This window comes from Macrobrachium nipponense, chromosome 5 (assembly GCF_015104395.2).
Source record: "Macrobrachium nipponense isolate FS-2020 chromosome 5, ASM1510439v2, whole genome shotgun sequence".
NCBI lineage: Eukaryota > Metazoa > Arthropoda > Malacostraca > Decapoda > Palaemonidae > Macrobrachium > Macrobrachium nipponense.
In genome coordinates, this window is record NC_061107.1 from 141,920,291 (window position 1) to 141,944,228 (window position 23,938).

General features: G+C 38.4%; 1 protein-coding gene across 1 annotated transcript; it reads left to right on the forward strand.

Annotated features, from left to right (window-relative positions):
- The first annotated feature begins 688 nt into the window (after positions 1 to 688).
- On the forward strand, positions 689 to 22,965 carry LOC135215679 (tubulin beta chain). The gene is made up of 5 exons (XM_064250624.1): positions 689 to 845; positions 17,076 to 17,191; positions 19,719 to 19,822; positions 20,056 to 20,300; positions 21,081 to 22,965. Exons 1-5 carry the CDS (start codon positions 789 to 791, stop codon positions 21,891 to 21,893), a joined length of 1,335 nt encoding a protein of 444 aa, XP_064106694.1. The 5' UTR covers positions 689 to 788; the 3' UTR covers positions 21,894 to 22,965.
- Positions 22,966 to 23,938: the final 973 nt, after the last annotated feature.

A 23,938-nucleotide genomic window follows, 5' to 3' on the forward strand; every position in this document is an offset into this window, starting at 1 on the left:
CAGGTGTTTTGAAAGCATCTAAATGATCTATTTTGAATGCATTTAATTCCAGAAAGGCAAATAAAAATTAAGCATTATAACAGATAGTTTAACTTACTTGTCAGTTCATCTGCATTAAGCCGGTACATTACATCACAAATATGCAGCAGTGATTAACATTAAAAGTAAACAAAACACCAGCATAAAGGCTTGCGAAAATCTAAGTAATTGTAGATAATGTTATGATTGTTTAATTAAAAATTAAGTATATAAAATCGTTTATTTGTTTGAACGTTAGAATATTAGAAACAAACTATTTTCACTTGATGCAGAAAATACACATTCACACGCACGCACACACGTGTTCGTTATGAAGTTTAATTTTTAATTGACTATCTGCAATTATAGCATTCTAAACAGATAATGTTTTATTTAGGAAGTAGCATGACACTTTTGATTGGCATCGATATGGGTGTGTTCTCATCGATCGCGCCAAAATCGATATGTCGGAGTTGCCAACTCTATAAAAACACTTTTGTCTTCATTTGTTCGAATGAAATGCCATTATGTCTTTATGGATTATTGAAGTGTACCATTTAAATAGAAAAATGTAAGTCAATATTTATATTTTCGAGTGTTCACAATAATTTTATTAATTTTGTAGCCACACGTGATCGGAAATGTTGGCAGCATTGCGGAGAGCGCCTGCGCGTTGCCAGGGCCAAGCTCCGTTATAACCCGCGAAGCAGCCGCTGTCGAGGCATTCAAAGCTCTATAACTTCACAGGGATATACAAGTATTACCACACAATGAGAGAAATCGTGCACATTCAGGCAGGCCAGTGCGGCAACCAGATTGGGGCCAAAGTAAGTGTGCTGTTTTTGATAACAAAAGTTCTCTACTGGTTATTTGTTTGTGTAGAAAAGTGATAATTTGATATCTATCAGCAACTACCGGCTTGGTCTGGGTGTGGGTGAAGGGGATCATGAGACAGACTACAGCTGTGTGTATACGTGTAAAATATTTATGAAGACATCGCAACCTCTACACATTACCCGCTCATTAAGATTCCCTAATCGCAATTGAAAATCATCTCGTCAGATCCTCCTGTACCGTATAACAAACGAGCATTTCCAAGTGGTCGACTAGTCATACAGCCTGACTGAAGGGTTAATTGATTTCATTAAAGTCGCGCTACTGATAGATATTAAACAATACAGTACTGAACAGTACACGCAAACGAGGTTCGTAGCGAGAGGGTTATTATGATATGTTTGAGTTTTTCAAGTGTTTTGGGGAAGGCGTTGGCAACGATGATATTAGCGGTGTTGGATGGATGGAGATGCGAGTCGCCTTCCGTTACAAGGCCTAGGCTAAGTAACGTAACTCGAGATCCTCGGGGAGATGCGCTTGTTGATAGATAGACCTGACAATTCACATTTGACCTACCAAAAGTAACAAACAAACCCAAAGGGTAAGAAAATAAAGGAAAAAGATATCCTGCATGGTTTATAAATTCGTCACAGTTGTTTAGTAATCATTTTGTTAGGGTAGTTACGGTAGAGTACTGCTATACTTGGTGAACTTTTGCCTCAATAGTCATCATTCACATTTTTTCCGGAACTTTTTTCCAATTAAGTTTGTCGAATCCGTTGAGATTTAGAAAACGCTCGGTTTTTATTTTATTTTTGGAGCTGGTAAACAAAAACAATCGTGTCGTGTACTTTGGACTGAAATCATCGTTAATTTTTATATAAGACGTCCTAGCAAGACATTCTTGTTCCATTAGTCTCTCTCTCTCTCTCTCTCTCTCTCTCTCTCTCTCTCTCTCTCTCTCGTGAACGCCAACGCACATGTTTTTGATGTCTCAAGTTGCGACGTTAGAGCATCTAATAGCAGGGGATCCTGTATCTTTGAGCATATTGAAAATCTGCCATCCCAGTGTTGTTCTTAATTAAACGGGCTATACTGTATATATTTAATAGTTTTTGTGATAAATGTAGATGTCGCAATATATTAGTATCTTGAGTCTATTCTTGCTTGCTTGATGTCTCAATGTTTTTATTTTTGACAGTCCGCTGTCTAAGAGTGCGATTGATTTAATGCAGTTGTTTTTGTAATTCCTTTATTGGTGAAAGTTGCTTTGGATGGTTTGCTTTCAGTTATGTTGATGAGGTAACTTTTGCACGTACTACATTCTAACATATATAATAATAATAATAATAATAATAATAATAATAATAATAATAATAATAATAAGAGAAATATTAAAATGGCTGATTCATAATGGCTCTGGACCTGAAGTTCATTGCCAAGGCAGGCCACGCCCCCTTTTTCCCTTCCCCTCTCTGCGCCGCCTCCATTTCAACCTCCACCAAAGGTGCTCAGCCACGCCCCTTTCTCCCCTCATCCTTGGCTGGAGGGTGCAGGCCTTCTGCAGATGGGACAAGAGATGATAAACAATAATCTTTGGAAAGAGTCTGAGCTCATTTCTTTTTCAGTAACACTTAAGCTGAACTGTAGACATGAATTACTTTTTTTATATATATGACAAACCGGAATAATTTTCCCTGATCGTCTTAATGGAGACGAACGATTGATAGTGCATTTTGGTCTCATTATCGAATCTTTACTTTGAAAATTACAACTATTTGAACTACTGAGTTGCGTTTGGGTGTTTGAATTTCGGAAATGTTTTAAGGATTATTTAGCCAATACCAGAGATATGTTACGTCCTGGTCTGGTTTTTATGTTAGATGATAATAATAATTGTAAAGGCCACAAGAGTTCGTCTTGTTTAATTCGTATCGATGGTCGTTGTAGATCTCAAATTTACAGATGCTTTGGAAAAGCAGCTTTAGGTCCAATATGAAAAGCTTGACCGCAGAATGAAGAGCAGACTCACCATAGTACATAGAATGGTTTAGACTCACAATTCTTAAGAATATATGGTGCAGGAAGTGAAGTCTGGCGAGAAGCTACTTCATTTGACACCCCCTCCCATCCTGTGAGAGGCGTAGCATCTTTAAACGATACATACTTAGACGGTGCACCAAAGAGTCGAGTCACAAACTGGAACAACCCCTGTCATTAGTACTGAACTTGAATATAATAGTAATAACAATGAAATAATAACAACTCAAGTATAGTAACGATTAAAAATGGGGGTATGGAGGTGAAAGTAATAACGATATAATAATAATAGTGAAAACCAACTTGCATATATGAACTTCATTGATAATATTATTGGTCTAAAAAGACTAGAATAACTTATTGTTATACTACTTTCTCAGAAAAGAGAAAAAATCATGATGGTTCTTAAAGTTAAAATAAAGATACCTCAAGTTTGCTTGTCTGTGGCATGTACTAGTTCCATTGACCTTTTATGCTGTGACGCCAAAGGCTAAAGGGCAAAGAAGTTGAGCTTTGAATACATGGAAAGCTTCGGGAAGACACGAGTGTGTGCACCTCGGTTTTTGATGCACAGGGTCTAATGAAGTAGCGTGATTGTATTATATATATATATATATATATATATATATATATATATATATATATATATATATATATATGTTTAGAAATATATTACACTGTAATACAACTGGCAAATGGCTCTGTGCAAGAGACTCGTAGATTCGAAACGAGATTCTCAAATTATGCTTGAATGTCGTCTTAAGAGAAGGAACAGAAAAAGTGACACTTGATGATGCTTGTCAGTTTTGTATTTGTTAATTCTTGTACTTCTTTGTTTGGTAGACAACAAGTGATTAAGAAATCTTGATCCTTTTCAGTCATGAAGTGTGACGTTCCCTACATTGAGAGAATGCTTTTTATTAAAGAGCGAACCCTCCGAGATGATGGCTGCTGTTATTGTCGTCGCTTGCTTTGGAGGACATTGATGTCATTGTTATCGTTATGTATGTTGTTGTGAAAAAAGTATTACCGATACATTGTAAATAAAAAGTGGGGATTTTTTCTACCCTTCTCTGGTATCAAATAGCTCTCTCAGGGCCTGCGTTAAATTACACCATTGCCTTAGACCAGTCGGTGGGGTAAGCGCGTTGCGCTCGCTAATGGTGGTCGGTCTACTTGTATGGGTGCACTTCGTCAGATGGAGAGCTTGATTGCGTCCACTCCGATTTGTGTCATGGATAATAATTGAAGAACTGAGGACTTTCCTCCTTTTTACATTTTTTCATTTATTTTTATTTTTTATTGATTGAAATTACAGAGCTCGTTTTTGCCGATGAACTGTGGTAAAAATAATAATAATACTAAAAAAGATAAATAAAATAAGAATTTTGCCCTGAATTATGTCTAACCCCTGGCATTTCTTTTAAGCAACCTAGACGTCATCAATTTTCTCCCGTGACGTCATTGGAAAATGCCTGCTATATCATCAGATTGGTCACCCCACTGCCTGAGGCAATGTTTTGCTATTATGAGAGTAGAAAGAGGGAATGTAGGAAGTGAAACTCTTTCCAGCTGAGACTTAGATTGGTCCCTTAATATCCAGGGTTGGAAAGTCAGAAGCAGCCTGTGCCAAGTAAGGAGTCTGGTGGCGTCTGAGACAGACTTAAGATACAGTTAAACTATAGTTATTACACGCAAAATTGTATGCATTGATACACATTCCTTTTATGTAAGATTATCACAATACTGTACGTTAGTATTTTACAAAATAGATGATATATCAGCGGTAGTCTACCAGTAGTGTTCCATTTAACCTCAGTTTCATCATTTCTTTTTTCAAATTTTTTACCGTCAGAACCCCCTGTTTTTGTTTTCTTTCTTTTTCTCCTAAAAAGACGGACGTTCCATGTCCAATCTCAGGTGCTTTGAAAAATAAGTGGCTAAAAAAACGACACATGGTTGTGTATGACCTTCGGGGTAGGTGAGGCACAAGGTGGTGTTTTTTTTCTTTTCTTTTTTTTTTTTTGCTCAGTGGGTCCACATAACTTTTTCTTTGCTTTAATTGTAATGATATTCCGGGGAGCCCTAAGTAAAATCATTTTAAATAATGTAGATATGATTCTTTCACGTAATAGGGGAAACGTGTAAGCTTCATCATTCTAAAGTAAAGGTTTGAATTAATTCAATTAAGAGTAGGATTGAATATTTCACAATGATACTGGCACAGTTGTGAACATACACATGCCTATTCATATACACCGCTAGGTTATAATTTTACCAGCTGTATAAACACGTTAAGAGGGTCCTAATATTTCATAATAACATTAGGTCATCAAGAATTCTTGCGTTAAAAATGAAAAAATAACTTTTTTTTCATTTATGAATTATCATAAAACCATACGTTCGTCATTATGCAGTAAATGCAAACATCGAAAGTGTAGCGGTTCCTCTCAAAAATCGCCCATTCCCTGCAGTAATGAGGTATATGTGCATGATCACCTTTTATTCCGTTTCCTATGTATTGGAGTGGTGGTGGGCGGTGACAACCGTTGTAAGATGGCAATGGTGAAAAGAAAAGAGAGAGGATAGGGACAGGGCCTGGCGCGGTGTTGAGTGACAACTCGGTCAAGTGGCTGCCTGATGCTCCCTGCATCTTACAGGTCCTCGCTTAGTAGTCATTATTTCCTGTGGAACCATTTATTTTGGCCCACAGAACTCTATCATTCCTAAAGATTGTGTTCTTAGAAAATTTACTGGAGCGAAGTACATTATTGGTGAAGGCTTTTCATTTGGGAAAATAGTGGTGGTTAAAGCTTGTTTCGTGGCAGTTGAATTGAGGCTATTTCTGTTTGCCAATTCTTGCAATTTTACCTCGTGTTTCTTATACGGTATAATTATTGGGCATGGATGCTAAGTTCTACACACACAAATATATATATATATATATATATATATATATATATATATATATATATATATATATATATATATATATACATACAATAAAAAAGCGTATAAATATTTCTTTAAATGTCACATGTATATTAGTGGCAAACTGTCATGTGCCTGTGGATGGTGGATCGCCAGATTCCCGCAGACCTTTTCCACTTTAGAGGGATGAAGCCAGAAGGTGTTAAACTGTCTATTAATAAGTGTCGCATAAAGAGGTTGCTATTCGCAAGCCCTTATTCCCCACTAATTACACTCACTTTGCAACTAAATTGCCCTGTTCTCGTCGGAATTCTGATTCTGGCCTTCTTGCTGCAACTGTCTCCTCTTTATGCATATATGTGTGTTTTATATGCACTATTATATATATAATATATATCTATATATATATAATATATTATATATCATTATATATATATATATATATATTATATTATATGTCTACTACTAGATATATATATAGAGAGAGACGATACGCTAAGTTCCTTTGTATACTCACGAAAATCAATGCATACGCTGATAAAGCAAAGGAATATTTGAGGCGAAAGCCTTGCGTGTCTGAGAGGGAGTTTTTACTCCTAGATTAAGTCCAAACTGAGGACTGGGTTTGTGTGCGGCATAGCTGCCGTGACTCCTCACTGCAGTACCGATTTGTGAGAGTCAGTAATATCGCTGCCAGTCGGCTTCCAATTACGTTTTATCGCTGCCGGTCTTGGATCAGCCGAAGCTCTGCAGACGGAAGGCATCCTTTGTTCCAGATTCTTTGGCGTGACAATAACGGCGTACTTAATTAAGCTTGCCAGTAAAACATGTGTTTCATTTTAAATTCACGCTCTTTGTTAGAGATTCCCATAGATTACTTACGGTTGTTTTTAAACATTCAATTGACTTACAATTATCCACAATAAACGTTATGCGAGAGAGAGAGAGAGAGCTCTCTTGTAATGCTCAGCTGAAATATGCTCCTTGACGTGCCATTGCCACATAGATGAGTCATCACGTAAATATGTCTCTCTCTCTCTCTCTCTCTCTCTCTCTCTCTCTCTCTCTCTCTCTAGTTAGTATAAGTAATTTTGTCAAATCGTAGGATTCAAACATGCGAGGCTGCGATTCGTGTGTCTCCTGGAAAGGCAAGGGTCCAGCTCTGTCCCTAAAGCGGTGCCACAAACCCCGTGATGCAGCATTATTCCTTACCTGACCCCGCCCTCTGTTTCTCCGAGCAAAGCAGAGGGAGAAAAAGAGCCAACGGACGGACGGACACTTTCCTCATCAGCCTCTGTGCCAGCCTTACAGCCCCATTATATGTAATGGAAACTGGCTCACCCTCCACAAAGAAAGGAAAAAAAGATAAGGGACGTTGATCGTTGACGGAACCTTGGCACCTCGTAACCAAGTCAGGTCAAAGTCGCTGATCACCTGATAAGAAAAGGCCGATCTCTTGATCCATCCAGGTGGAGGCGAAGGGGGAATTCCGGGGGAGGTCACTTAGTGAAATAAGCTGCCTTGTGAGAGTCGTACGCGCCATAGGGCGTGGCGGAAAGAGGGTGGAGCCTGTCCAGACGAAAGAGAGTGAGAGCGGACTGAGGGAAAGAGCGTGAGAGAAAATGTGAGAGAGAGAGAGAGAGAGACCCCTAGTCTATTGATCCATCCTCGGCGTGCTAGTCGCGTGGGCCAAAACCTACTGCAGAAGTCTTCCTTTAATGCAGATGACGATTACAGCGTCAAGCCCAACTTGGGTGAACCGCAGGGATATTTACTACCTATCCCACGTGTCATGCTGATTGTTAGACGAGGACCGTCGTGATCATGATGATTAAATTAAGGTGAATGCAGTATTCTCCGGTTGAGGGCTTGTCGACATCTACCCAACCCTAAGGCTTCTCTCTCTCTCTCTCTCTCTCTCTCTCTCTCTCTCTCTCTCTCTCTCTCTCACTGATGCCACGACAGGTGTGAAGACTAGCAGGCAGTTTCAGCAACGTACTGCAGATGTCATGCGTTGAACGGAATGATTGCATAGTCGATGGTACTAAGTGACTTAAGAACGTCTTTACTCTCTCTCTCTCTCTCTCTCTCTCTCTCTCTCTCTCTCTCTCTCTCTCTCTATATATATATATATATATATATATATATATATATATATATATATATATATATATATATATAGATCAGAGCTATGGACTTGACATTCAGTTTTATCCTTGTTTGTTTACGAGATTGCATTTAATTGCGAGGATCATGAACACTATGGTGTTGCCACCTCAAGATCATACTGTTTTTTTATTTTCTTTTTGGTGCTTGAATTATCGTACGTCATGAAACTCTATCGCCTATCCCTTTTAATGTAGTTCGTCGTGACTGTCGAGAATCTGAGCATTAAGGTGGTGGAGTTGTTTTATTGACGACCCCATCATTCTACTTTTGAAATGTTTACCTCTAAAATGACAGATTATGTTCTTCCATATGTAAGGGAGGTTTTGCGATTGAATTTGTTCAGATAGGCCTTCAAGCTCTCTTTCATATTATCAGGAGTTCCTTGACTGGTCAAACTTTCTCGTCAGCAATCCACTGATGGGTAGCTCTTTCTCTCCGGCAATCTCCTGAATGGTCTTGTTTGTGAGCAAGCTCTCTCCCCCTACCCCTTTCGACTGAGTGGATTTCCTCGCCAGCGGCCTCCCGAGCATCCATCTTCCAGGAAACTAATCCCCTGTTCGGTCAGCCTTTCTCGCCAGCAATTCCCGATTGTTTTTTCCTTTTTATCAGCAATTGCTGATTGGTTGCTCTTTTATTTTCGCCAGCAGTTCCTGATTGGTCAGTCTTTCTCGCTATCAATTCCCTGATTGGTCTATCTTTTCGTCAGCAATTCATGACAGTTTGCTCTTTTCGTCAGCAATTCCTGATTGGTTAATCTTTGTCCCTGTTATTTTTTCGTGAGTACTTCCACAACAGCAATCTTGAGTCATTAGTCCCAGGCTAGGTATGTTGCTGTATTTCGGCACAACCCACTCTTATGTATCTCATTCATTTTCAAGGCTTGCCAGGGACATTTGGCCATGTAGGTACAATATGTCTCCAACAACATCGAGTGCAATTTTAATGACAAAAGAAAAAAAAAAGCATTTGTTACCACTGTACTAAAGAGAACCATACTCTTACATTTGCTCTTAACTTTCTTATCCTGCAAACGCTTTCAAACGCCGTTACTGGTTATCCCCAGTTAATTGTTGTATTATTCAAAAACATCAATCAATCACCACTCCATTCACGACTCATCTTTCTCTACCACAACTTTGAACCTACATCTGTTGTCCTTTCCCTGACTCCTGACATAACTCCGTTCATGAATCTAGATATTGAACAGCCACGCACACATAACATCTTTGTCTTTATTGCCTACCCTCTCTCCCGTCAATGTATAATACAATCTTTGCTTCCAGCATAAAACTTTAAATGGCTCTCAACAGATTATTTTCTGTATCATATATCTTCAACACCATACACATAGTAGTCTCTCTGTTGGTTCCAACATAAGCTTTTCCTAGGTCTATGAATGACACGCATTTCTCCAGTCAAACATTACACACCCTCTTCCTTGATTATATCAGTCCTGTAATCTGACTTACTTCCCCAATCAATCCAAATCATACATGCACCTGTCCATGTGTAGGGTACTAGATTATGTAATGACCTTGTAATTCGTACAATAGCCTCTATTACCATTACCTTCATATATATGATGGAACGCTTATTCTCACTTATTTGTGTATGCATGTACTAATAAATTATATGTATATATATATATATATATATATATATATATATATATATATATATATATATATATATGTGTGTGTGTGTGTGTGTGTGTGCGTGCGTGATGTGCGTTGGCACGCGATTGTGCGTGTGCGAGTGAGCACTCTATTTACATATGATACTTCATATTTCTCGTTCATTAATGAATTAGAAAAGATCGTCTGTGCAACAGAAATCTGTGTGGTGCCTATTCACACTTCATTGTATGAATCTCCAGAATGTCGTTGTGATTCTGATGTCATGACTTCGGAACTGTTAATATTCACGAAGCAAAGGGTTCGTGAAACGACTGAGTTCCGACTCAGTGATGCTGGTAATGATTTGGCACGTCGACCAATTAAAGAATATTGTCTCGGTGCGTGCAAGATCTCTTAAACTGATTTCGCCTCTCTCTCTCTCTCTCTCTCTCTCTCTCTCTCTCTCTCTCTCAAATATTTACAAATTACTCGACCCAATTTCATATACTTTTAGATGTTCACGTGTTAATTCTGTATATTTTAACTTGTTTACATAATTTTAGTCTTCATTGTCTATGAACAACAGAAGCCTTGTTACAGGTAGAAAATGTGCACTCATTAGCTTACTCCAGATTCGAAGGAAATGCGGATATTGAGATGGAATAATTCCGTCTCTTGGAAAAACCCATCCCAGTCTCTTGGAAAGATCACCTTCCTCGCGACGAGAACCTTCTTCTGTCACGGTGACAGACTCTAGACTCTCCTTTATTTTGGAAAAGGACTCCTTGTTTATTTGAGGGAGATCCTTCCTATTCTCTTGGGGAAAGCCGCTTTCGGCCTCGTCTGAAGGGCCTTAACTCTCATTCTCCTAGAGAGAAACCTCCTCTCCGTAAGAGAATCTTGACACTCTTGTTGGGAGAACCTCTCTCGCGTCCTTTTCCAAGTATCTTCTTCCCCTTCGGAAGAACTTTCTACCTCTATGGAAGAACATCTCCTCAAACGAGAACCTTCCTTATTTCTAGAGGGGAGCCTTAATAAAAAACAGAAATTATAATGTGACCTTGAGAGGAAAAGGTGTAGAGAAGCTAAAGGAATGAAAAGAGAAATTTCAAGGAATATAAAGCCGGCACAGTCGAAAATACGTCTGTGTGATTTGTGGCAGTTAGAACAATTAGTTTTATATTTTATATCTTTTTTTCTGTTGAACTTCTGTAATTTGTTTGGTTAAAAGAACTTTACTCTGTTCTGGCATCGTCTCTAGACAGCTTCTAGAGACAGTTGTACATGATGCTTTTCTCTCTCTCTTTGAGAGGAGGTCAATACCGTCGACATGCTAGTATCGATTATCAGGAGCCTGTGCTCCACCCCCTTGAAGAAAAAATCTATCCTCACTCTGCCCTCCCCCAAATCCTCTTGACCTCTACCTCGACTTTGCTGAAAGCTTAGTGCCAAAAGGGGTTTCTCGATGAGTCCCACTCCCAGTCTTCTCTCTCTCTCTCTCTCTCTCTTTTCTACCTACTCCTCCTCTTCCTGTCCTAAGGACCCTCTCCCCACCCTCACATGGCTCTTTCTGTAACCCCTCTGCTTCTTCCTTCAGTCTTCCCCTCACCCGTAACTTCTCCCCATTGGTGCCCCTCCCCCTTGCCTCCTCCGCACCTATCTGCAGTCTAGACTCCAGACTGCTGCCAGGCATTAGCGACCTTGAGACCCTAACAATTGAAACACTATTTCATAGAGATTTTCATACACCTTGACGTCGAGTAGAACGTTCTTGCAGTCCTGTATTATGCGAGCATGTAAGCTATATATTACGTTTATTAGTATTACGTTTTTGGACTCGAATGAAAAGAATTGACATTTGACATTTTAAAGGACTAAGTCACGTTTACAAAGATGTCTCATGATAACATTAAACTGAACTGAAGATTTCAAATTGACCGACTATCGAAGGACTCGGAATCTTTCCATGAAATAATATCAGTATATATTTTACAAGATTTTAAGGGAGTCAGAAAAATATTCCAATTTTAAATAGTAAATTTAACAGTATAATGAATATATCTTTTGCATTGTTATTATTGAATTGAATATAGAATTTAGACTAAAGGCCAAGCACTGGGACTATGAGGTCATTCAGCTCTGAACAAAAATTGACAGTAAAAGGTTTGAAAGGTGTAACAGGAGGAAAACCTCGAAATTGCACTATGAATCAATTGTTAGGAGAGGATGGAAAGTGAGATGAAAGAAGGAAATTATGAACGGAGGTGCAGTAAAATGAACGAAAGGGTTTGCAGCTAGGGGCCGAAGGCACGCTTCAAAGACCCTGAAGTAATGCCTACAGTGTACCGCATGAGGTGCACTGACGGCACTAACATTCCTACGGAGTATTGTTATAATTATTCAGAAGGTGAATCCTATTTATATGGAAAAAATACCCACTGGAGCCATTGACTTGGATTACAGAAAGAGGAGATCAGTTCATAAATACTGAAGGATTTAAGACAAAAAAGTAATACGTACAGTATCGCGCGTTACATTTTTCGTCTATTTTCTGTAGCCAACTTTGTCAACACTCAGTTCACTGAACTCTTGTCAATCAATTGTTGCAAACCCATTCGTCATACAGGTTCTCAGAATCTCTCTCTACCTCTCTCTGGCTTTGTTGTACTGTGGTAGAGCTCGCAGCCAACGAAATGAGTGACCAGAGCTCGAGCCGTGAATTTTTTTTTTTTTTTGGGATGAAGCGGGAGTACAATGGCTTTTTGTTGACTACAGTGGTGATTTTTTTTGTTACCAAGCTGGCAGTCAACTATTTTTGGTCGCGACTGAGGAAATATATATATATATATATATACTATATATAATATATATATATATATATATATATATATATATATATATATATATATATATACATATGTGTATGTACAATATTCTGAAGAAAAGAGAAAAAATAACAAAGGCGAATGTCCAGTACGCCAAGGCTTCGACGAGGTAATACTCACACCTACGTCGGAGTGAAACCATTCATAATGTATTCAGTTACATTCCAAGAGCCAAGCAATGTCAATAACACTACATTATTGACAGCCACTATTCACATTCATGTGGCATTGCGAGCCAAAGACCCATTAAGATAGTAAGAGAGGTGGCGTTGCCACCGTTTAACGCAGCGCTCCGTAAAATGTTCCGCGACTCCGGTGTTGAGGATGGATATTGCCCATGTTTGTATGTGATTCTTTCAGGAAAATATGTTTGTGTCTCTCGGTTCTTGTTATTCACTAACAATATACTGGAGAACCTTGTGACGCTAGTTTGAAACGAGCAAAGATGAAATTGTTATTATATATAAAGGTATTGTCAGCACTACAGAGTTAGAGATGATACTGTAGCGGCTGTTAACAGGTACAGTGTATATATGAATGCAATTATGGTAGAGTTATTGCAAGACTTTAGCAGTTCTTAGGCTAGCTTGGACTCTTAATCATTATTAAATCGTATGTCAGCGATGTTTTGACTTTATTCGATTTAAACCAATTCCTGTGCGAAAGCTTTCAGATGAGAACATGTAATGACTTAACTTCTTTTATTGAAAGCCCGTAACAATTCTGGATTTTTCTTTTTAAGTCTTTCGTTGTTTTATATATCAGCAGCACTTCGCAAAAGGTGATTCATCTTTGCCATCGAACCCTCTCCTTTCGTAGAGAAAGCTTGCAATTCGTACATCAGAGCCAGTGAAAGGAGTATCTATTGATTTGAGAGATCAAGCGAATTAAATCAATGAAACTGAAATATGAAAATGGTGGGAAAAATCCAGTGACAAGAGTCATCATCCGAGTTCGCTTATGAATCGGTGACTCCAACGTTGTATCATTAACTCTGGAACTCTTATTAAAAATATTTGAAAGAAGGTAATGACTCGATCGCTTCCCTCTAGAATCCTTCATTTATGATCTAGACAGAAGCAGGTGTTGTATTGAAAAATAATGTTGTTACCTTTCAGTGTCTCCAGGTGTCTGTTTTTGGAGGAAATTCCTTCATCGATCGTTCAAGTTTTGTTGCTTACAATTGGGCATCGTGAAGTTTAACTTTTTCTTAGATTAGTCTACCCGTATGTAAAAATTAATTTAATAGGCATTCGTTATTCGGCGAATTTAGAAATATTGACGGCTGAATTATCATTGATAGGGAACCTCCCCCACCTCTTATTGGTGGGGTACATTCGAGGTCTGCCTGAATTTGCCTTCCTATAGATCATGTCTGTTTCCATGTGGTCGGCTTTTGCTTACAAATCACAAAGTAAACTCGATTTTGTCCCTCGTATTCGAATTATTAACGAGTCCTGAAGTTCGTAAAAGTTCAGTGACTTCAAGAATGCTTACGCCTTTGAATTCGATTTGTATATGGTCTTCCGTGAGTGGTGGAATGGACTTTTATACTCAGTTTCAGGGTATTCCCTGCCGTGCCATGAATCATTCGTGACGCACGAGAGCGTAACGCACGTCCAGGTCGGGGTACTGTCTAGACATATGCTAACCTAATTGCGAAGCGTTTCTTGTTAGTAGACTGTTATGGAAGGATTTCTCATAAGAATCAGGCTGAAGGAACTATAAACAGGTGCAATCGTCATGACTACTCTGAGTCAGATATTTTTGCCAGTTTCCTGTTGGATTAATTCTGGCTGATTGGGTAATGAAATACATTTTCCAGCCCTGCAGAATAAAAATAAATAAATAAAACTAAACAGTGACTGTAGGATGAAACCCCGCACAGAGAAGTGAATGGAAATCAGGCAAGAAGTCAATACATAAAGTCAATGAGATGGTTTGATGAGATTTGGTCATTTTATGGCATGGAAATAAGTTAGTCATTCCCATGGTGTCACAAACGCTAGCGAACACTTGATGAATGACAACAATACAAGAAGAGATCGCGATGAGTTGCGAACGAATACCAAACCAACGCAATCTGTCTGCATAACTGATTTTTATTAAAAATAGATAATCTCTGTCATAGGAGCTAGTAAGATTTCAGGTTCATAAGTTATTTCTTTGTTTTCGACCTGGCTATCCTCGTTCCTTGTGTGCAATGCCCCCTTAGAATTCTACCTCTCATATCGGTAATAATTGAGAGGGCTTAAATAGAAAGTAAAGCAAAGGAAGAATATCCCACATTCATGTCTTTCCTCATTATGCTGTTTGTATTCTTTCTCTATCCCTGCAAGTCTGTCTTCCCAAAACACATGGCGACACTTCTTGTGTTTTTTCTCCTCGCACCGTCTTTCTGCCTTAATCTCTAATAGTTTACTGTCGGTTGAACTCGGTTCAGAACCATCCTTGAACACAAAGCACCAAATTTGAGTTCATGCTGCAATAAGTGATATAAATATGTTTTTAGCAACAGAAAAATACAAGTCATGATTGGAAACGCGATTTAATGTAAAAGCTGTTTGTTGTTCCACATACAAATAGAAAGCTCCTTAAAGCGATGGGTGGGGAAAGAGAGAAGCTGGTTGTGGACAAAGAGAAAGAGAGAGAGAGAGGGGGGATAAGTGACCCTCATTAACACTTCCTGTCCCTCACTCCCACCAAGCGACCTCTCTCTCTCTCTCTCTCTCTCCCCCCACATCTTTTGCTGTTCTTCTTATACAGGATCTGTTGCTCCCTCGACCTTTCTATTTCTTTCCTCACGGACAACCGCTCTCTTGCCTCCAATTGCATTGCAGTGAGAGAGACCTTGGCCTTCCAGGGCTCCATGCGAGTGTGTATAAATATTTAAAAAATGACATTCGACAGTTCAAAGGTGAGCCCAATGTATCAAAGGAACTGTGCATTTTTAGGCTTGTTTTCAGTTTTTTCTTTTTACATTCGTGAGTGGCGTCACGCGTAAAATTGAGATGGCATGCCTTTTTTCCCTCTTGCTGGCAGACGATACACAACTTCTAGTACGAATGCAAATAACACTGAAACAAACTTGTAAAGTCTGTACTTACATGATGGACATATGTTCTTAAAAGGAAGACACGAGTTTTAACTGATGATTCGTCGAAAATTTCGTATAAATCCAGCCTTCATTCAAAGACATGGGTAGATACCAAAATGACAGGCCTTTAGTATAAGCTAACATTAGTGCTATATAGAAGTTTGAGTAGCTAAGACTGCATTTGAAGGCTTACCGAATTGAATTTCTTTCGCCCTCGATGAAGTGCATTTCATTTCTTTTATGAAATTAAATGTAATCTACAATATTGTAAAGATATATTGAACTCTGTCCCAACGTTCATAGCAACTCCTATTATTCAAACCAAGGCTAACATACCATATTCGTGGTAAATTTTTATGAATGTCTAGCAACTTTCCGTACCAGTAATTCGTAATCAATTATATGGGTTCCTTCAATGTATTTACCGTCCTTACTGTGCAAAACTTTGTAATGTTTAACAAGCAACAACCAACAAAGATGCCCACACAAGTACGTGAGCATACACGCACATAGAAACAGTCATAATTTTTCTAATCAAATATCTGATTGAGTTTTAAATCGTACTTCTCTGAAACTTTTGAAAATTGTTGAGTGAGAAAGAGATATGCTAATTTGATAAAAAAAAAAAAAAAATCTGTGTGTGTGTGTGTCTTTGGACTGCCGAGTATGATTACAGCCCAAACGTGTGCCATATAAGAAACTCTTTGCTACGTACATTTTATCTTTATTGTTATAATTTATATAGCATGTATTTCGGCTGTGTGTATGGTTGGTATTAAATAGAGGAAATTGTGAAATATTTTGTGCCCTGTACATCGCGATAAGTACTTTTTAACTTTTTATGTCACAAAGTAGCATTTTGTCTAGAAGGCATCAGCATTAACTGACTCTCGACTCGCTGTGAGTGTAGCTTCTTATGTCATCGATCACCAGACTGATGTAGCAGACGAAGCTCTCAGATTTAATTTTTGTATAATTAGTCCCAGCTTATTGATAAATCAATTCAGATTATATTTTTTTTCATTGGCTTGTACTTCCTCATTTATATTTCCATATGTGTTTGAATTAACAATGACAAAAGTAATGCGCTTGCCCTTTAATAAAGTTTTGCGTGCAAATATTTATTCACTCGAGGCCATACTGCATCCAGTACGCTTCGGACATAAGAGAGGATGATAGAAACGTAAAAATAGCTTGGAGACCACCTGAAATGGATCCTGTACTAGACAAAGGGGAAAATGGGAAGAAAGAGAGAGGAAAATCGAAAGACATGAAATCATAAGAATATTGCGTTAGACCTGATATAATTATCCGTATTTCTACCTTAAAAATAAGAAAAAAATTATCTTTATCATTGCGTGCGAGTATTTTTTTAAAAATGGCCATTGTTCATCGCTGATAAGAAATAAAGATTGCTGCTACTAATGCTGCATTTACGTGACTATGCCGTATTTTATTTATTTATTAATTATCTTTCCTCAACAGTTCTGGGAGATCATCAGTGATGAGCATGGCATCGACCCCACGGGAACATACCGTGGGGACCACGATCTGCAACTCGAACGAATCAACGTGTATTACAATGAAGCCACCGGTGGCAAGTAAGTTCAATCTGATTTGACGTTACAGATGTCACTTATCAATCCTCTGACAGTTATGCCCATAAGGAACTCTTACTTCATTCAAGAGGGTGGTTTATTTTTTTTTTTTTTTAAATGACATGGGTGACGGTCCGGCTGCCCATTCAAACACTTAGCTACTCTAATGAGAGCTAAAGCCAATGTGAAAGTGAAACGGGTGTGAAATGAAGATTGTAGGAGTCAGTGAGAAAGAACTGAAGAAATTCGACACCTAAGAACTATTTGGTCCAGCTACAGTACGAACACTCGCAAATATTTATGAACAGTACATATTCAAAGTAATAATAATACAGTTATGTGGACTGTCTCCAACGTGGCCTTTCCAACATGTCACCCACCCTCCAGCAGAGCTTATTAATAGCAATTTGAGTCAGTTATATATTTTTTTACGATCTGTCAATTACCTTGGGCTTATCTTGTTATCAGCTTGGGCCAACTGCAAACCTGTCCTACCAATATTGAATAATGTATTTGTATTTAAAATTGTTTTTGTGAAGGATATGCAACATAAAATATTGAGATCTGGTAAACATTAATCGATTAGAACGAGCAGCGAGGCAACCAAAGCATTCTAATTCAGATCTGATGTAAACATGAAAGAGAAAATTACTAATAAGAAACATGAATAAAACAGAACGTCAGCTATTTGTCAGAAATGTTGTTGCTAGTTTTAGAATTATTGTGGAGAACACCCTAACTCCCAATAGTTCTGGTTTGGGAAGTAGTCAAGTCGGACCCAAAGACTCTGCTCCCTCCCTCCCTTAGAATCGGTCCACCTTGTATATAGTAGAAACTTGGGGAGTCAGAAACATCTCAAGCAGCTTGAGGCTCATGCATCAAGTCTACTGAGGATCTCCCAGGACTAGAGGTATAAGAGTGGACTGTATTTAAGGATCAAGGCACAGAACAACGCAAGGCACTGGTCAAAAATATGCTACTAGGCTATTACTGGGTAATCAAATACCATGGATAATTAAGAGATAATATAATGTGATTAAAACAAACTTACAAAACAGAATAATTTTCTTTCATTAATGGTTAATCAAAGAAAATGAAATATTTAAAGTAGTGAGAGTGCATCAGAGAATTCTAATAAAGTTCAATTCTCCAAATAACAGTAGGTTACATGAGTAATCTTCTAAATCATCCAAATGAATGGGGAATCTTACCAAACCACCCCAAGAAATGGGGGACTCTGTGAACATACATAAATACAAGGGAATACATGAATACAAGCGATGACCAATAAGTTGACCATCACAACATAATTGCAATGCAGTTCCAATGCCTAACCTGAGTTAGTTAATTCGCTCACTGGGCTACACTAATGGCATGCTTGAAATACAAACACCGACTGACACAATGGTCAGGAGAAAACACTTTATATCTAGCAACTATACCTATTTGGACAACAGCAGTGGGATCGCATATAGCTTCCCCTCAAGAAATGTTTCACAATATTTAACAACCAGTGGGGTAAAGGGACTAAGGTACCCAGGGGAACGGCTGGAGAACAAGACCGTGATCCATGGTTTTCTGAGTTCTCTTAGGACGCCTGAATGTGCGTTCTCTCCAGCCACACATCCCGCCATACCCAGCAGTGTTCGAATGTGATACAGTTTCAACTAATCATACATATATACATGTATAAATTTACTAATGAGTAATCTAGATAGTGCTGAATTTGTGCACCTCCCTTACAACTATTTATGCTTGTTCACACATCAGCAGTGTGAAAATTACAAATATCAATATTAATTGTGACTCTTAAGTCATGTACAAAAAAAAAACGAATATAAATATTACGATGGTTTTTGCATAAGATAAACTTAAAATCAACCATGATCACAGATAATAACAAGGAATGAGTTATGACACCATTAAACAACAATAATAATTATACAAAGGAAGAGTACAAACTACGAACGTTTTTCTCCCGAGAGGCGAGTTTACAGTGACGTCACATGTTGTCCTGAGCATTTTAGGACAGTTATAATTGTAATAAAATGTACGAACAAATAAAGTGCGGTGTACTCTGTTTTGTTGGTCAGCGTATACAGTATCTTATATATCGATTTCAGAGGGATATAGGCATTCAGTAATAGTATTTTTAAAAAAGGCTGAGTTACCTTTCATTTATTTCCTTCAAGATCAAATGAGACGCGAATCATCTTGTCATTTGGACAAACTTGTGTATATTTTTAGCTGCCTCAATGACTTAAGTAGATGGTTGGTATTGCATTTTACACAACCGGATACATGTTAAAACTATTGTGTATTGTAAATCAACATCACTGCATTACATACTTTTGTTTTGAAAAAATATCTTTTGAAAGCCAACTTTATCCCTGAAGAATTTTCTCTTTGTAAAACTGCTTGTAGCAGAAAAAAAGATATAGTGAAATATCATCAGCTCTCTATTAAGACCACATCTGACTTCAAAGGATTCTATATTCAGTGAATGTGGTGTTGCTTCTGTGTTTTACAGATATGTACCCAGAGCCATTCTTGTCGACTTGGAGCCGGGTACGATGGACTCTGTCCGATCTGGGCCTTTTGGGCAGCTCTTCAGGCCTGACAACTTTGTATTTGGTAAGCTACCTGTCGTTGCTTTTCGTCAGTTTCCGATTGATCTTGAACTGTGGTTTCGATCGTCGGATTCTTGATAGTAGGCAGGAGAATGAAAAGAGGTCAAATAGAAAGAAAATGCTCGTAAACATGAAAAGAAGGAACAGAGTGTCTCTCTCTCTCTTCCACTTCTAAGTATTTCCATCGACTCTGCAGTCTTTATTTGCGTCTAATGACAAACTTCATTGCTGTTTCAGGTCAGAGCGGAGCTGGCAACAACTGGGCCAAAGGCCACTACACAGAGGGCGCTGAATTGGTTGACTCTGTCCTCGATGTAGTACGTAAGGAATCCGAAGGTTGTGATTGTCTTCAGGGCTTCCAGCTCACACACTCCCTCGGCGGTGGCACTGGGTCAGGAATGGGCACACTTCTCATCTCCAAGATCCGTGAAGAATACCCAGACCGTATCATGAACACCTTCTCCGTCGTACCCAGCCCAAAAGTACTTTAATGAGATATTTTTCTAACAGCACTGATCAGTTGCATTTATATTTCATACATCCTGATTTTTGTTCGAAGTAAATGTTCGTGAATATTACAGGGAACATGCATTTATTAGTAATCGTTATTAGAGAAACAAATCCACAGTTACGTAAATGTACATGTAAAGATGAAACTACAGGCAGCCTTCGGGAATCTGTTCGGTTCCCCTTTTCAGGCTGACGTGTTGATGTAAGACTCCAACGCGTCAGATTGAAAATGGGAACCGAACAGATTCCCGAAAGCTGTCTGTACAGTTTCATCTATAATATACTATGTAGTATACATATACACAACTGTGGATTTGTTTCTCCATTTTAAGACTCATGCTACTAGAGTATTTTTTAGATTTATTATAATATATTTTTATTAATGTTGTATAAGAGAATTATACCATCTAATATTAGTGTGTGTATATATATATATATATATATATATATATATATATATATATGTATATATAGATGATTGTGATTACGTCTTTTACAATTACTGCTCTTACTGCCTTTTTCATGAATATATTTACATAGCGATGATAAAGAACATTACTGTTACTAAAGTACAGCATTAATAATCTTGCTAGTTGTTATTGTTGTTGTTTTTGTTATTATTATTATTATTATTATTATTATTATTATTATTATTATTATTATTATTATTATTATTATTTATAGTTTTGTAGGTGTTTATTAGAATATCATGTGTATGGAAATTCAGACACTGAATTCTATTTCCTCTGCAGGTATCCGACACCGTTGTTGAACCTTACAATGCCACCCTCTCAGTCCACCAGCTCGTTGAGAACACAGACGAAACCTACTGTATTGACAATGAAGCTTTGTATGACATTTGCTTTAGGACACTGAAACTCTCCACCCCCACTTATGGCGATCTGAATCATCTAGTCTCTCTTACAATGTCAGGTGTTACGACATGCTTGCGATTCCCCGGCCAGCTCAACGCCGATCTCAGAAAGTTAGCTGTCAACATGGTCCCATTCCCTCGACTCCACTTCTTCATGCCTGGATTTGCACCCTTGACCTCTCGTGGCTCTCAGATGTACCGTGCTCTGACTGTGCCCGAGCTCACCCAACAGATGTTTGACGCCAAGAACATGATGGCTGCTTGCGATCCCCGCCATGGTCGCTACCTAACCGTCGCTGCCGTCTTCCGTGGGCGCATGTCCATGAAGGAGGTGGACGAGCAGATGCTTAACATCCAGAACAAGAACTCCTCCTACTTCGTCGAATGGATTCCTAATAACGTCAAGACTGCAGTTTGTGATATTCCACCAAGAGGTATTAAGATGGCTTCCACATTCATCGGCAACTCCACTGCTATCCAAGAACTATTCCGTCGAATTTCTGAGCAGTTCACTGCTATGTTCCGAAGAAAGGCTTTCCTCCATTGGTACACAGGAGAAGGCATGGATGAGATGGAGTTCACAGAAGCAGAATCCAACATGAATGATTTAGTTTCCGAATACCAACAGTATCAAGATGCCACAGCAGAAGAAGAATACGAGGATGAGGAGGAGCATGCTGAAGAGGCTTAAATTCCCCTAATATCCTTTACAAAATCCTTACCTTTTGTTCATACCTGCCTACTGGACAACACAGTGTTGATCCTGTCATATGTAGTATTAGAATGCGTAAGGATATCAGCATGATGAAAGATCTCATTGGAGTTATAGAGACAAGCTCTGACTTGCCTCTTCAGTTGCCATTCTGTTTCACTTCGAATATCTTTTACTCAAGGTTTATGCCACTGAGTTCCATGCTATATTATGTTTCACAGTGAGGTGCTTGTGCCCACTGTAAAATTGGGAAAGGTTTGTCCTTAAATTGGGGCAGACTTTGAGAGGAGCAAAGTGGAAGATTATTCCAAAACACAACGTGCTAATACACTGCCAAAAGATTCGCGACAGATGGTGTCTTTCACTTGCTTCACTCACATACCCACTTAGTTCATTATAGACCCACTTCAATAATACTATGTCTTTCTCGCTCATTCTGTTTCTTCCATGCCTTCTTCTTTTCCGCGCTTATTTCAGCTCATGGCCCTCAGTTTTTAGGTTTATCCTCTCTAGTCCTCTTTCGTCAGGAGTCACCCTGGAGGAAGCCCAAGCCAAAGAATATTCTTGACTAGTAAAGGGTTGTTAATGACACTCGGTGGAATTGGGTTGTTGGGAGAGAAATGCAGACGGTCAACATTTGAGTCAATTCATGTTGCAGTCCAGTTTTAGATGTCTTGAAATCTATATTCTTCTATTCCTGTGAAAATTACCGAAATTGTTAATGGTTAAGATGATTCACCGAAACCAAAAATGCATTACCCAAATTCAAGTTTGAGAAATCCATGACCATAAGTGGAATACTGATAAAAAGAAAAGAAAAAAAAAAGTCCTACTGTAAGATATGTATACAGAAGCTGCAAATTCCCTTGCTAGTCACGTAATTGATAATTGTGACATGTCACAGTATTATTATTATTAATTATTATTATATTAACCTAATTGATGGTTTGTATTTGTCTCTTTATTCGCATTTTGTTCTAGTTATAGTCAAATTACGGCATTTTAATTTTTATTGCAGCTCTGTATCTTTAATAAAGGTATTTATATGGTTGCTCTCGTTTGATTCTATTGCCTTCACAACATAATTTTGCTTGCAAAGAAAAATCTTTAGATCTGGCTGACATGTGAACGTTTTGCCGGACAGACATTAATTGTAACAAAGAATGACACGTCCTATCTGTGGTCCTGGCCAATAATCTTGGCCTTTTTGCAGATACATTAATATGCTACAAGTGGCCTGAGGTAACTGCATGGCGGTTACAAGAGAACTAATTCATCATGGTCACATTGCCTTTGAAAATAATTTAACTCTTAGCAGTAGCAGATGTAAGCCGTTTGGTGGGGGGGGTGGGGGGGGGGGGGGGGGGGGGGGGGGGGGGGGGGGGGGGGGGGGGGGCACCTGGTCATGTGGCTCCCCATGGTTATGAATAATAGGACATTGTTTTCCTTCAATCAATAATTTTTAGTAACCAAACTTTTGCTTATTTTAATGAGGATTAAATTTTTAACAATCACTGTGTGTGTGCGCTTATATATATAATGTGTTTATACCATATGTGTACTTTACACACACACACACATATATATATATATATATATATATATATATATATATATATATATATATATATATATATATATAATACATATATCATATATAATCCTAAGTGGTCCCCCCTCTAACCCACACATTCTTAGAAAGAGAATTGAACACAATATACGTAAGGATAAGAGAATAGGTCCTTTAGAACATACAACTAAGCAAAAATCAGCAGACATTCACCGGGTGAGTGAGCGGAACTGAAAATAATACGATCAGTCCAGTGTTACACTCGCTTTTTTTTTTTATGGTGTTTTTACGTTGCATGGAACCAGTGGTTATTCAGCAACGGGACCAACGGCTTTACGTGACTTCCGAACCTCATCGCGAGTGAACTTCTATCATCAGAAATACACATCTCTCACTCCTGAATGGAATGGCCGAGAATCGAACTCCCGACCACCAAGGTGGAACGCCAACACCA